The sequence below is a fragment of the Oncorhynchus clarkii genome, chromosome 6 (genome assembly GCF_045791955.1).
Source record: "Oncorhynchus clarkii lewisi isolate Uvic-CL-2024 chromosome 6, UVic_Ocla_1.0, whole genome shotgun sequence".
NCBI classification, from domain to species: Eukaryota; Metazoa; Chordata; class Actinopteri; order Salmoniformes; family Salmonidae; genus Oncorhynchus; species Oncorhynchus clarkii.
In genome coordinates, this window is record NC_092152.1 from 27,713,633 (window position 1) to 27,727,989 (window position 14,357).

Below are 14,357 nucleotides of genomic sequence, written 5' to 3' on the forward strand. Positions count from 1 at the left end.
GTACCTAATTGGGACACGGGACACACTTCTTTCAGTGTTTTTCGTACCTAATTAGCCTACATGACTCGCTCAATAGTAAGGGGGTGTTTGTTCACCAAAGTTTCTTGTAGGTAAAATCGTGGATGTCATGTCATCATATTACAAATTGGCATCCTGGTACACATAGATAGCCCTATTGGCATCCTGGTACACATAACCCTATTGCAAAAAGGCTATATCTAAGGATTTGTTTCCTGAATTTGATGAGCAGGTTCAATATTTCTAATAACCTAATGTTATAAATAAATACTATTACAGTTGTGTAATGCTCTCGATAACATAAATACATACTATTACATTTGTGTAATGCTCTCGATAACAAAATTATCATGATGACATTTTTGAAAATAATTTTAATATCATCATGCACAAATTATCCTTGCACCAATAGTTCCATCTATGCATTTGAGAGTAACATTTCTCAAGCCCCATAAGTGACCGGTCGAACATACTCCACACAATAGGGGGCAGCACGCACATATTGAGTAGTAAAAGTGGTAGGGAAGTAACTAGAACATGGATTGTTGATAAGGTTCGGCCTGTTGGAAGAAACAACAAACTTGATATAATAACGTCGAATCGTTCTTAATTAAACAGTCAATACAATGATTTTAACTGTAAAACCACTTCAAGGAAAGGAGTGCAACGTACAGGTAAGCAGAGCGAAAGTCAGCCCAGAGCCGGTGGCTATGTTTGGCTAGCTTAGCTGCAAATGTTGTTTTCCTGCATCACGGGCTTCAGTACAAGTTACAGTTAGGAAACTAGCTAGTTAGCATTTTTAAAGAAATGTGTATTTTTTTTGTAATGTAGCTAGCTAACGTTAGCTACGGACTGTCTTGTTCACAACAGGGCTGTAACTTAATGAAATGATAGCTAGCTGGCTACAAATGTAGTGTCAGCTAGCTAACTAGTTACTGTAGCTTTCTTGTTCGTACTAGTAGTGAAGACAGATAGCTAACGTTGTAGTTCTGGTTCAGGGCGTTAGTGCGCGTTCAAGTCAGGAAGACTTGCAGTAGCTCATCAATATAGTCACGAATATTAAATGTCAGTTGTTTAATCTGTCACAATTTCAGGTCACAGAAGATGAAAAAGTATCCACTGTGAAAGAACTGGTGTCTGAACGTCTGAATATACCTGCAAATCAGCAGCGATTGCTTTACAAAGGGAAAGCCCTTGCAGGTACCTACACCAACTACCGTAGCTAGTAGTTAACGGAAAAGTCCAGTTACCTAGACTCTGCCATATGACAATCATACACAGCTGAGGTGTTGTAGACAACTGTGTATGATGATGTCAAGTCACTGAATCTACCAAGCTACACATTGACCCGCTGCATGTTTGAATACTCTTTCTAACATCCATACCTGTACATACATTGAGTATACCAAACTTTAGGAACACCTTCCTAATATTGAGTTGCATGCCCCACTTTTCCCCTCAGAGCAGCCTCAATTCGCCAGGTCCTGGACTTGACAAGGTGTCGAAAGCGTCCACAGGGATGCTGGCCCATGTTTACGCCAATGCTTCCCACAGTTGTCAAATTGGATGGATGTCCTTTGGGTGGTGGACCATTCTTGGTACATGCAGGAAACTGTTGTGTGAAAAATCCAGCAGCAAGCCACCCTTTCCCTTGATGACAACCAGTTCTTGACACAAACCGTCTGCACCATTACACCTACTACCAAACCCTGTTCAAAGGCACTTAAATAATTGGTCTTGTCCATTCACCCTCTGAATGCCACACATACACAATCCATGTCTCAAGGCTTTAAAATTATTTAACCTGTCTCCTCCCCTTCATCTACACTGATTTGAAGTGGATTTAATAAGGGATCATAACTTTCACCTGGTCAGTCTGTTATGGAAAGAGTAGGTGTTCTTAATGTTTGTATGCTCAATGTATATTACAAAGCTATACACATCTTTGTCAATTTTCCTTTCAGATGAACACCGATTGAGTGATTATTCCATTGGGCCAGAGGCCAAGTTAAATTTGGTGGTTCGTCCTGCGGGGGAGAGGAGTGGTGTGGCTGGGATGGCTAGCAGTAGCAGTGCTGTTGGTGGGGTGTGGCAGACTCTGTCCACTGTCCTGGCAAAGCATTTCAGCCCTGCAGATGCAGCTAAAGTGCAAGAACAGCTTGTCAAGGTACAGTATTTCCATTAACAAGAGTAGGCAGTTGGTCCATATCCATAGATCTTATCATGCTCACCAACAATAACAAAACACTCAGGAAATGCATTATTCTGATTTTGGAGTATTTCAGCTGCTTTTCATGCACACCCAATGAATGCTGTTTCTACGCTACAATAATTACCAATGAAGTGTTTAAAAAGATCCCTCTGTACTTTCGCTGAAGTACATAATTCACTGAATGTTTTCACATGAGACTGTGTAGTTACAACAACTTTTGTACTGTATGAATTATTTTATACACTGCTCAAAAAAATAAAGGGAACACTAAAATAACACATCCTAGATCTGAATGAATGAAATATTCTTATTAAAAACGTTTTTCTTTACATAGTTGAATGTGCTGACAACAAAATCACACAAATTATCAATGGAAATCAAATTTGTCAACCCATGGAGGTCTGGATTTGGAGTCACACTCAAAATTAAAGTGGAAAACCACACTACAGGCTGATCCAACTTTGATGTAATGTCCTTAAAACAAGTCAAAATGAGGCTCAGTAGTGTGTGTGGCCTCCATGTGCCTATATGACCTCCCTACAACGCCTGGGCATGCTCCTGATGAGGACAACTCCTGGACAGTCTGTGGTGCAACGTTGGTGGATGGAGCGAGACATGATGTCCCAGATGTGCTCAATTGGATTCAGGTCTGGGGAACGGGCGGGCCAGTCCATAGCATCAATGCCTTCCTCTTGCAGGAACTGCTGACATACTCCAGCCACATGAGGTCTAGCATTGTCTTGCATTAGGAGGAACCCAGGGCCAACCGCACCAGCATATGGTCTCACAAGGTGTCTGAGTATCTCATCTCGGTACCTAATGGCAGTCAGGCTACCTCTGGCAAGCACATGGAGGGCTGTGCAGCCCCCCAAAGAAATGCCACCCCACACCATGACTGACCCACCGCCAAACCGGTCATGTTGGAGGATGTTGCAGGCAGCAGAACGTTCTCCATGGCGTCTCCAGACTCTGTCACGTCTGTCACATGTGCTCAGTCTGAACCTGCTTTCATCTGTGAAGAGCACAGGGCGCCAGTGGCGAATTTGCTAATCATGGTGTTCTTTGGCAAATGAAAAACGTCCTGCACGGTGTTGGGCTGTAAGCACAACCACCACCTGTGGACGTCGGGCCCTCATACCACCCTCATGGAGTCTGTTTCTGACCGTTTGAGCAGACATGCACATTTGTGGCCTGCTGGAGGTCATTTTGCAGGGCTCTGGCAGTGCTCCTCCTGCTCCTCCTTGCACAAAGGCGGAGGTAGCGGTCCTGCTGCTGGGTTGTTGCCCTCCTACGGCCTCCTCCATGTCTCCTGATGTACTGGCCTGTCTCCTGGTAGCGCCTCCATACTCTGGACACTACACTGACAGACACAGCAAACCTTCTTGCCACAGCCCGCATTGATGTGCCATCCTGGATGAGCTGCACTACCTGAGCCACTTGTGTGGGTTGTAGACTCCGTCTCATGCTACCACTAGAGTGAAAGCACCACCAGCATTCAAAAGTGACCAAAACATCATCCAGGAAGCATAGGAACTGAGAAGTGGTCTGTGGTCCCCACCTGCAGAACCACTCCTTTATTGGGGGTGTCTTGCTAATTGCCTATAATTTCCACCTGTTGTCTATTCCATTTGCACAACAGCATGTGAAATTTATTGTCAACCAGTGTTGCTTCCTAAGTGGACAGTTTGATTTCACAGAAGTGTGATTGACTTGGAGTTACATTGTGTTGTTTAAGTGTTCCCTTTATTTTGTTGAGCAGTGTATTTCTCTAGCTATTGATTAACACTGCTTTCTCTTTAAGGATTATGAACGTTCACTTAGGCAACTCAGCATGGATGACATTGAACGCCTGGCTGGGCGACTGCTTCACCCAGACAGTGAGGGTATGGACACATCGTACATGGATTGAAGGCCTACCTATCTGACATGACAGTATTCTGGCGATTCCCAGAGGAGTGGTGGGTCAATTTTGACAGATTATGGCAGGGGAGCTGCAGTGTAAATTGACTTCATGCTGAGAATTCCCAGTGTCAGCCTGATAAAGGTTTAATTGTACAGGGATAAAATGAACTGTTGACTATAGTCTTATTGCAAAGCTTCCAGATTACAGCCTGGCTTAATTATTATTTTCTTTGTTTTCTTCAGTCATTCCAGTTCAATTAATAGGATATTTTCACTTGATCAAATCAAGACTGCAATGAGAGCCAATCCCTTTTGACTGTTGGTCTAAAGTTATCTGTGGCTGCTACATCATGCTACAAGAGGACACTGAGTAATTATGGAAGTTCTTATTTATAAGCAATGTGTTTGAAATGAGTGATGGTATGTTTTCTGTAAACTATCTGTAAGAAGGTGAGTGGTGCCTGTCTGTTCAGCCATTGTATGATTTGTAAATATTGTGTTTATACAAGCATTAAAAAATAAAGTAACTGTTTTCCCTCAATTCTAAATACAGTACAACTCAATAGGCCTAGCCCTAGTATGAAAGAAAGCACAATCTACCTCAAATAGTGCTGTCATAATTTCACCTTTTTATTCAACTTTATCAGGACGTTATTTAGAAATTTTTATTAAATCTATAGGGGTATTTAACTTCTACTTACAACCTTATACATTTTGTATATAGACTTGATGAGGACCTGCATAACTATGCAGTGTTTGTACCCATGGATGGTTTAAAAAATATCAAAACATAAAGTCTGTGTGTGAGAGAGACGTTCTGCCTTATCTATGGTCGCAGGGTGCACATTGGCCTGCATATTGAACATTCTTAGCTGGGAAAAGCTATTTCAGCTCGCATCTAACAAGATGTCCAGTTTTGTATAATCAATGTGACTTGATAACAGGAATTTGCCTCTGACTGCGTTGTCCATATTAGAGAGATACAGCACAAATTGCTGATCATAATGGATTTCCTAGTGAGAGTTGTCTCCTCTCTCCCACCACCTACTGTCACACTTGAGTTCCATTTCTACACTCAAATCAGCAGCTCAGAACTGTCTTCCAATTCTTCTCTATTGTTCATGCAATTATGCTGTACGTAAGTATTAACCTCCTTTAATAGTAAATACAATAGTAGTGCAGATAAGTGAGAATGACAATGTGACACCAAGTTCTTTAAAGAGGAAGAATGGTAGTTATGACTGCCATGACAAACACATTGAGCTAGCACAGAAAACACAACCAAAATGGAAGGCACGTTGATAAGGTAGAATATGCATTGGATTTTTCCCCGACATAACATAGGTTATGGCATGACTGATGAATATCAAATACAAAACCAGTTGTCTTGGTGAAAAGACTGAAATTGATGTAACTGATGTTCAGTTCATGTCACATGGGGAGAAAAAAAAAAACTTAAAAGAGAAAAACAGGGAGATTTGCATTTTCATCTGATATCTCACGTATGGGAAGACATAAAATGTTAGGAATGTACATGTTTGTAGTCCCACCCCCCTCAATCAAACATCATTGTGTATATTCATCCCTTTTCCTCCCTTCAACATCTGCTGCCATCACTGGAGGAGGCTGGTGTGTCATCCCTCTGTCTGATCTGGGAAATCAAGTCTCTACTTCTGATTCCTAGAAATGGAAGGGAAGAAAAGCTTTGAATGCATGTTTGTATCTGTATCAATCAATTGTTTGAGTGTGAAAGTTGTCATTAGTTTAACATCTAAATTCAATCAGCATGTTGAGAGTATTTAGGCAAATAGTCTGGAAGGCTTGATCAACATTGGCCTCCTTCGGACTTGTCTCGAAAGAGGTGTACTGATCTTACTTGTACACCATGCCTGGGCTTGATTGGTTATCACCTGGTCAATAATATAATATTTACAAATGACATTTCACACAGCAAACCAAAAACTGAGGTAACTATGCAACATGGCATAACTTCACATAATTCACACATCTGGGCACAGACCTGGCTGTTCTCAAAGTCAATCTTGTTGCCGAGCACAACAAAGGGGAGGATCTCTGGGTCACGAGGGCTGACTTGAATCAGGAACTCATCTTGCCAGCTTTCAAAAGTTTGAAGGTGTTGGGAACGGTAATATCGTACACAAGGACACAACAGTTTGCACCTTGATAGAAAGCAACTCCCAACTACTGGAATTTCTCCTGCCGTGCGGTGTCCCAGATCTAGTAAAAAAAAATAAGGAAATCCCAGAAATGTGTTTAAAAACCACAAACTATAATTTCTGCATATATTTTAGGTTAAACCCTATTTTACATCATCTGAGGTGTTTGTGTTGTGTCTGCCATTGGTTGACACACAGCATGTGGGTGTCATGTTTTGGCTGATAAATGTACTGAAATGGGAATAAAATTTAAAAGGTAGCGCAAACATGTTTGGAGGTCCACACATCAGAACATTTTGACTTGAATGGGAATATTAGTAGTTTTAAATTATACTTCAATCTTACAAAGAAAACTTTTTGAAATAATACATCAAATATACATTCACATTTGTGGGTTTGACCGACAGCCATCATTATGGTAGTAATTGGAAGTGAAAATGTAAATGATGTACCAGCTAAATTGCAATGGTCTGAAGGGATATGTACAGTCTATGATTGAAATGAGACCCACACTGTATTCAAGAGTATGCCGTCTCTCAGCCGATGGCGGGCACAACACAAATACCTCAGGTTATGTCAAATAGGGTCTAAGCTAATACAGACGCGAAAGCGTTCATGTTTTTAGACGTTAAAGGTAAAATAATGTAAACAGTTTATTTTAATGTTTTATTCAAGATATGTTTTAATAGTTTGACAACCCTATTTGTTAATTTTATCAAACTCAACCATTTATCTTTTCCAGTGATGAAGACATGGATGTCTCATGGTAGGGTATGCAAAACAGGTCAGCTTTGAGAAAAAATTACTTGAGTTAATACAGCAGAATACAAACTTGGTTTCTTTGAGTGCATCCATGTTGCTTGACATAGACGTTTGAAAGAGCCGTCAGTCAACTCATTAATATAAGCTTCCGGGCCACTCAGCCTGTCTTTTCAAACTTCCTGATAGTTAGCCATGAGAGAAAAAGTACTTTTCAGAATGGCTGTTCAGGGCCTTTAAACTAGGATTACTGGGGAAAATTGTGGCTCAGCTAGACACTGCGTATAGACACGCCCCGACCTTCACAACCAATAAACAAAGGAGAATAGGTACGTGCGTGCCAAAATTATAGCACACATTAAATTGAGTGGCAATTGTGAGACAGCACTGCAGGGCTGTGTCACAAGTTTGTCTACAAGGTGGACCACCATGCCATCTTCCTGTACAAGTGAGCACAGGACAACAACAGTGAGTCCAAAAATATTTATTGTATGCTGCTGCATAAGTGATGTAATATGCCAGGGAGATATGTATACTCTAGCTAAGAAAGTAATACTAAGTGTATGTTGTGTAGTAAGCTGTTAGTAGCCTATGTGTCTCACCCTAAGAATTTTGTCCATCTCAATATATGGGTGGTCCCGGGAATCGAACCCTACCCTGCCGTTACTAGTGCCATACTCTACCAATTGAGCTACAAATCCTCTCCCCCTCAGAACTTAGCCTACTGTTCTGACTTGGTGGTGCACATGTAGCCTATAGCTGTTAGAGAAATGTAATCATTGAATATTGTAAGAGCTTTCATTGTCTGCTTATGTGCCCCTGTTATTTATCCTGCGGTTCTGACTTGGTGTACTGAGAGAATACTGTAAAAACGGCCCATGTTCTGAATTCTGTCGCTGTCAATTTGAAAAGTGGCCAACGAATAGGCATATACATTAGGCTCGTCCGCATCAGCTTGCTGATGTCTTAATCGAAATTACAGCTTGCCTCTCAACCGCTCATCGTTCCCTTATGCCATCGTTTGTACACCTCCATTGTTATATTGCTTATATAGGTCCATCTCATTCATCATTTTATGCGATGTTAGAATGGTGCATTTCATTGTTTTGCTTACTATTTGTATTATAATTAGTGTGTGCTTTTTTTCACGGGGAGGGGATACTATATAGTGTTGTTGGGTCTGTAAACATGTTTGACAGTCTCTCCCCATTCAAATATTGTTTTTCAACAAAAGGTTCAGTAATAGACCCCTGTAATTCCAGTTGATATGGCGAGGGTTGTTTTGTTTGCGCAATGCGTTGTCTGTGCGTCGGTATATTGTCTATAAAAGTGGATTTTCCTTTCTTTTTAGACCACATAATAAAAAATGTCAAATGGTAGGATAACCGCTGACTCTGCATCGCTCTCTCTCGCTCTCTCTCTCTCTGTGTTAGTGTCTTTAAAAAGAGTAAAGTTAAGGCCTCAACATCTTGCAAAATGTATCTGAACTAACATCTCTCAATTTGTCGCAGCTCGTTTGCTTGCACTTGCTTATACTTAGAGCTACAGTACCAGTCAAAAGTTTGGACACCTACTCATTCCAAGGTTTTTCTTTATGTTTTACTCTTTTCTACACATTTGGAATCATGTAGTGACCATTTTCTTTTTTAGCAAATCTAAATATATTTGATATTTGAGGTTCTTCAAAGTAGCCACCCATTGCCTTGACAGCTTTGCACACTTGGCCTTCTCTCAACCATATTCATGAGGTTGTCACCTGGAAGGCATTTCATATAACAAGTGTGCCTTGTTAAGTTAATTTCTGGAATTTATTTCCTTCTTAAAACATTTGAGCCAATCAGTTGTGTTGTGACAATGTAGGGGTCTTATACAGAAGATAGCCCTATTTGGTAAAAGACCAAGTCCATATTATGGCAAGAACAGCTCAAATAAGCAAAGAGAAACAACAGTCCATCATTACTTTAAGACATGAAGGTCAGTCAGTGCGGAACATTTCAAGAACTTTGAAAGTTTCATCAAGCCCTATGATGAAACTGGCTCTCATGAGGACCACCACAGGAAAGAAGGTTCCAGAGTTACCTCTGCTGCAGAGGACAAGTTCATTAGGAGTTACCAGCCTCAGAAATTGCAGTCCAAATAAATGCTTCACAGAGTTCAAGTAACAGACACATCTCAACATCAACTGTTCAGAGGAGACTACGTGAATCAGGCCTTCATGGTCGAATTGCTGCAAAGAAACAACTACTAAAGGACACCAATGAGAACTTGCTTGAGTGAAGAAACACGAGCAATGGACATTAGACCGGTGGAAATCTGTCCTTTGGTCTGATGAGATTTTTGGTTCCAACCGCCGTGTCTTTGTGAGATGCGGAGTAGGTGAACGGATCATCTTCGCATGTGTGGTTCCCACCGTGAAGCATGGAGGAGGAGGTGCGATGGTATGGGGGATGCTTTGCTGGTGACACTGTCAGTGATTTATTTAGTATAAATTTTTTTAACAGGACAATGACCCAACACACCTCCAGGCTGTGTAAGAGCTATTTGACTGCATCAGATGACCAGGCCTCCACAATCAGCTGACCTCAACCCAAATGAGATGGTTTGGGATGAGTTAGACCGCAGAGTGAAGGGAAAACAGCCAACAAGTGCTCAGCATATGTGGGAAATCCCTGTTGGAAAAGCATTCCTCATGAAACTGGTTGAGAGAATGCCAACAGTGTGCAAAGTTGTCACCAAAGCAAAGGGTGGCTACTGAAGAATCTCAAATGTAAAATATATTTTGATTTATTTAACACTTTTTTGGTTACTACACGATTCCATACTACATGATTCCATTCCATTATTTCATAGTTTTGATGTTTTCCCTATTATTCTACAATGTAGAAATAAAGAAAAACCCTTGAATGAGTAGGTGTGTCCAAACTTTTGACTTGTACTATACATGAAAGAAGTAAAACTGATCTGTGGGAAGGATACTTTGGAATGAACAGGCTTCACACTGCAAGTTTTCCACTCACCCGAGTCTCCAAGGATTATCACCTTAAGTAGCATCTTCCGAGACGCTATGTGTTGATGAGAGAATAAGTCTATGCAGGATGCTTGGGATGTGTGACAGGCTTTGACCTCCTCTCTCTCTCTCTCTCTCTCTCTCCCCCCCCCCCCCCCCCCCCCACACACACACATCTCACATTGTCCGTTAGCCTGTGAGCATGTATTGTTGTGGTGTATGACTGTTTGTTGGTGGGAAAAGGGGATACCAAGTCACCCATGGAAATACATTACCCGTAGGAAAACATTGTCTAAATATCCTAGTTAGAACTGGGCGAACCACCCACTGTATTTTATTGGTTAGTTAGCTAGCTGTGCTTGAAGCAAGTAAGACTAGCTTAGGGTTTTTGGATATTTATTATTTATTTCCTTCGGTCCAGCTCAGCCTGTTTTCACCACCCCATTACCGTGTGTTTAAAATAAACCCAAAGTGTTTGACGGTAGGTTTAAGTTGTCTGTGGATTTCTTTTAGTTCTCACTGTTCCTTTTCACTGTTATGATTTGCATGAGATATGTTACGGGTCTCTTTTCCATCCCCCCTAGACTGCTGAGCAAAGGGGGTTCGTAACACATAACGTTAACCGACACATAAACTGTTTTCTCTCAAATAATTATTTGTCATTAACTAGCTAACTACTTTGATTAGAAATTGGTAGATTAGGATTGTCTGTCTATACACAATCCTCTGCTGTTTTTTTTTTTTTAATCAACAGGGCCCTGTTTCAGGAAGCGGGTTAGTGAAAACTCAGAGTTAGTTGACTCAGAGTTGAAGGAAACTGGGTTTTTGGTTTCACAAAGCCAGTTCAGCTTAACTCTGAGTCAGTTACTATGGCAACATACTCAGTGAAGCTAACCTGCTTGCTGGCAGGTTTTCAAATAACCTTGAGTTTCTCCTCTTTAGCTGAAGCCTGCAGACTGAAGCAGGTGTCAGACATGGCGTGTCCTTTTCTTGAAGAGCCAGTTGATATTGAAGCACAAATACTCCACAGAAATCTCTGTTGGGAGAGGGTGATCAGACCCTGCTTTGATGTTTTATCATTCCCTGATGATTCTGTTTGAGCGTTTCCGTTTTTCTGCACAATCGATCATTCATCTGAACAATATTCTCAGCCCTCATATCGTTCATATGACGCATTGTGGACATGCTCTCAGTTTGGAACAAATTATGTGTTGCACTTCGTTTTTTTTGCCAACAGGAGTTTTCTATATATCATCGGTCTGTCGGGCTGTCAGAAATGTGACTTATGCACTGAAACATTTACTTTTGTGGTGTTCCCCAGTCACAGACCAACAAGACTCATCAAATAATTCCACAGAATTGCAGGTATCAGTCTAAGCAATAATTGATATTAGTATGAAGCTTTGAGACTTGAAGCACTAATAAGTTAATTTGATATATTTTAGGGTTTCCAGGTGTGATGGGCTGCATAGATGGCACTCATATTCCTATCAGTAAATGAAGGAAATTGTGAATAGGAAGTCTTTCCACAGTATTAATGTGCAGGTAGACCTAAATAGTAGTCTTTAGCATTCCAAGTGAAAGATATTTCACAATACAGCTAATTACTGTTTTGCACTGTGAAGATCATATGTGATGCAGCCCACATCATCAGCAACGTGGAAGCTACTGTAAGTGGCCTGGGTCTGTGCATGACTCGCAAATTTTTCACAAGTGTATACTGAGCGCTAAATTTGCCTGTGGTGAGTTTATATATATCCTACTATAATCAATATTTTGTTTCCGTCTATTGCAACTGAAAATGTTAACTGTGTAATCAAATGATCATGTATATAGACCTTTATATTGTGTTATTGACGGTACGTTTGTTTATTCCATGTGTAACTCTGTGTTGTTGTTTGTGTCACACTGCTTTGCTTTATCTTGGCCAGGTCATAGTTGTAAATGAGAACTTGTTCTTAACTGGCCTACCTGGTTAAATAAAAAATAATAGGAGAGTTCAATGGTTACCTGCTCGGTGACAGAGGGTACCCCTGGCAGCCCTAATTGCTGACCCCTTATCCTGATCCCGACCCGCAGAAACATAACTTGGCTCACTGCAGGATACGAACCAGGGTAGAGATGACCATTAGGATGCTCCTGGCCCGGTTCCAGTGTCTTCATAGGCTCAGGGTCACCCCAAAAAGGGCATGTGACATTATTGTGGCATGTGTGATTCTCCACAACATTGCCATAATTAGAGGAGAACAATGTCCTACTCAATCAGTGAACAATCCTGACCACACACTGACGCACGAGATGGAAGAGCAGTCAGAGACAATATGCTACCATCATTTCTGATTTACCCATCACCTCTCCCATGTCAAATAGACACAATATGCCTTTTTATGAAGTCTTTATTTCCTGCAAGTATAAATTACATTGAATTTCACAGTGCAAGTTCAACTTAGTTTCATTGTAATTCATGGGCTAATGCTGTAAGTTGTGCTTTGGAGGTGGATGGACCCTCTTCTTCATTGTAATTTCCAGCATTGCTCTGTTAGAGAAAAAGGTGCACATTTTATTATGGTACAACACTATCAACTGTTAGATGTTATTTTTAAGGTGTAAACCCCAATAGGCCTCTCTATCTTCCCTCTCTGTGGCAGCTGACAAGGCGTCTTCATCATCCTCCTGTATTGAAAATGAACAATTTTGGTGTTCTACTCTAACCCATTATGAAAAATGAGTACTAAGAGTACTTACAACTGCATGGAAGTCCTATGGCAGAAGTCGCCACCAGACAGATTACACCACCAGTAACTGGTAGAAGATGAAGATTAGACAGTTAAATTATAACTTTACGCAGAAAAGTGTCCCACATGTTTTTACAACAGTGTGCAGGCCATGTCACAATTTTTCAAATATATAACTCTGAGTCACCTTAAAATAGATTGATGTCTGAAGGACAACTAAGAATCTGAAAAAGTAACAGTCAACTACAAAGAATTGTACCGCTACAAGAAAATCAGTGTGCCAAGTTGTGTCTAAGATCAATGGGTGGGCATCACTGAGGTAATACTGGCAAAAGGATGAATGTACATATATCATTAATTTCAATAACTAACCTCTTATGTAGGGCCCTGTGTCCTGGGGGGGGGTGAGATCTCCAGAGATGCCTCAGCAATAGGTCACCCACTATTTTGACTGAGGGCCATCTCTTCAGCCTCTGAGTTGTGGTGGACCCCCACCTGTTTTTTGACCCTCAGACTTGTTCTATTGGCTATAATGGAGGATGTCCAATAAGCACAAATTTGGAGATTTGTATGTACAAAGGCATTTAGGTGTTACTTTCAAATAGACAATATTAAATACTGGGATGGCTGAAAGTGAAATTTTCTAAGAAAAAAAGTTTACTTAAACTACTTAAATATATCACATGTTGAACATAGCCACTGAATGCTGTTTAATTAGGTAGGGTAGGCTAAACATCACAATTGCTTGTAATGAAATTAGGCCTTACCTGTTTGAAGTATATTTTCATATTTCATCTTCAGTTGCTGCCAAGTACATTTTGTGCCTGTTGGGTTGCATCTGCACATCATATAAAATATTGAATAAGTGGAACACTCGAGATGAAATGACCAACCATGTTGTTCCACCTCCCACATATGGGATGACATCACCTTGTTTAAACGTCTCTAGAGACTATATCTCTCTCTTCATAGGTTTAGGTTTACCTAGGTTTACCTCCAATGTACTCTCTTCTTACCATACCTTTGTCTGTACATTATGCCTTCAATCTATGCTATTGTGCCCAGAAAACTGCTCCCTTTTCTCTGTTCCGAACGTGCTAGACGGCCAGTTCTTATAGCCTTTAGCCGTACCCTTATCCTACTTCTTCTCTGGTGATGTAGAGGTTAATCCAGGACCTGCAGTGCCTAGCTCTAATCCTACTCCCCAGGTGCTCTCATTTGTTGACTTCTGTAACCGTAAAAGCCTTGGCTTCATGCATGTTAACATTAGAAGCCTACTCCCTAAGTTTGTTTTATTCACTGCTTTAGCATATTCTGCCAACCCGAATGTCTTAGCCGTGTCTGAATCCTGGTTTAGGAAAACCAAAAACCCTGAAATTTCTATCCCTAACTATAACATTTTCCGCAAAGATAGAACTGCCATACAAGGTCTTATATATAATGTATTGTCTGTATTCCCCTGACTGTTTGTATACTCTGTTCTATACAGTGCGCGTTCGTAAATTCACCCTGGCTATCTACTCTATTTTCAGAGTGCTTGAGCTCAG

The 14,357-nt window shown here is 40.8% G+C and overlaps 1 protein-coding gene across 1 annotated transcript; it reads left to right on the forward strand.

Annotated features, from left to right (window-relative positions):
- Positions 1-523: 523 nt before the first annotated feature.
- On the forward strand, positions 524-4,673 carry LOC139410895 (ubiquitin-like protein 4A-A). Its single transcript, XM_071156542.1, has 4 exons — positions 524-692; positions 1,113-1,218; positions 1,983-2,185; positions 4,032-4,673. The coding sequence occupies exons 1-4, from the start codon at positions 645-647 to the stop codon at positions 4,137-4,139; spliced, it is 465 nt and encodes a 154-aa protein (XP_071012643.1). The 5' UTR covers positions 524-644; the 3' UTR covers positions 4,140-4,673.
- Positions 4,674-14,357: the final 9,684 nt, after the last annotated feature.

What these genes read in the sequence shown, in the direction of transcription:
- LOC139410895 (XM_071156542.1), top strand. Translation starts at nt 645, where the DNA reads ATGATTTTAACTGTAAAACCACTTCAAGGAAAGGAGTGCAACGTACAG. An exon ending in GAAAGGAGTGCAACGTACAG is followed by an intron (nt 693 to 1,112) that starts GTAAGCAGAGCG and finishes TCACAATTTCAG; the next exon opens with GTCACAGAAGATGAAAAAGT. An exon ending in CAAAGGGAAAGCCCTTGCAG is followed by an intron (nt 1,219 to 1,982) that starts GTACCTACACCA and finishes TTTTCCTTTCAG; the next exon opens with ATGAACACCGATTGAGTGAT.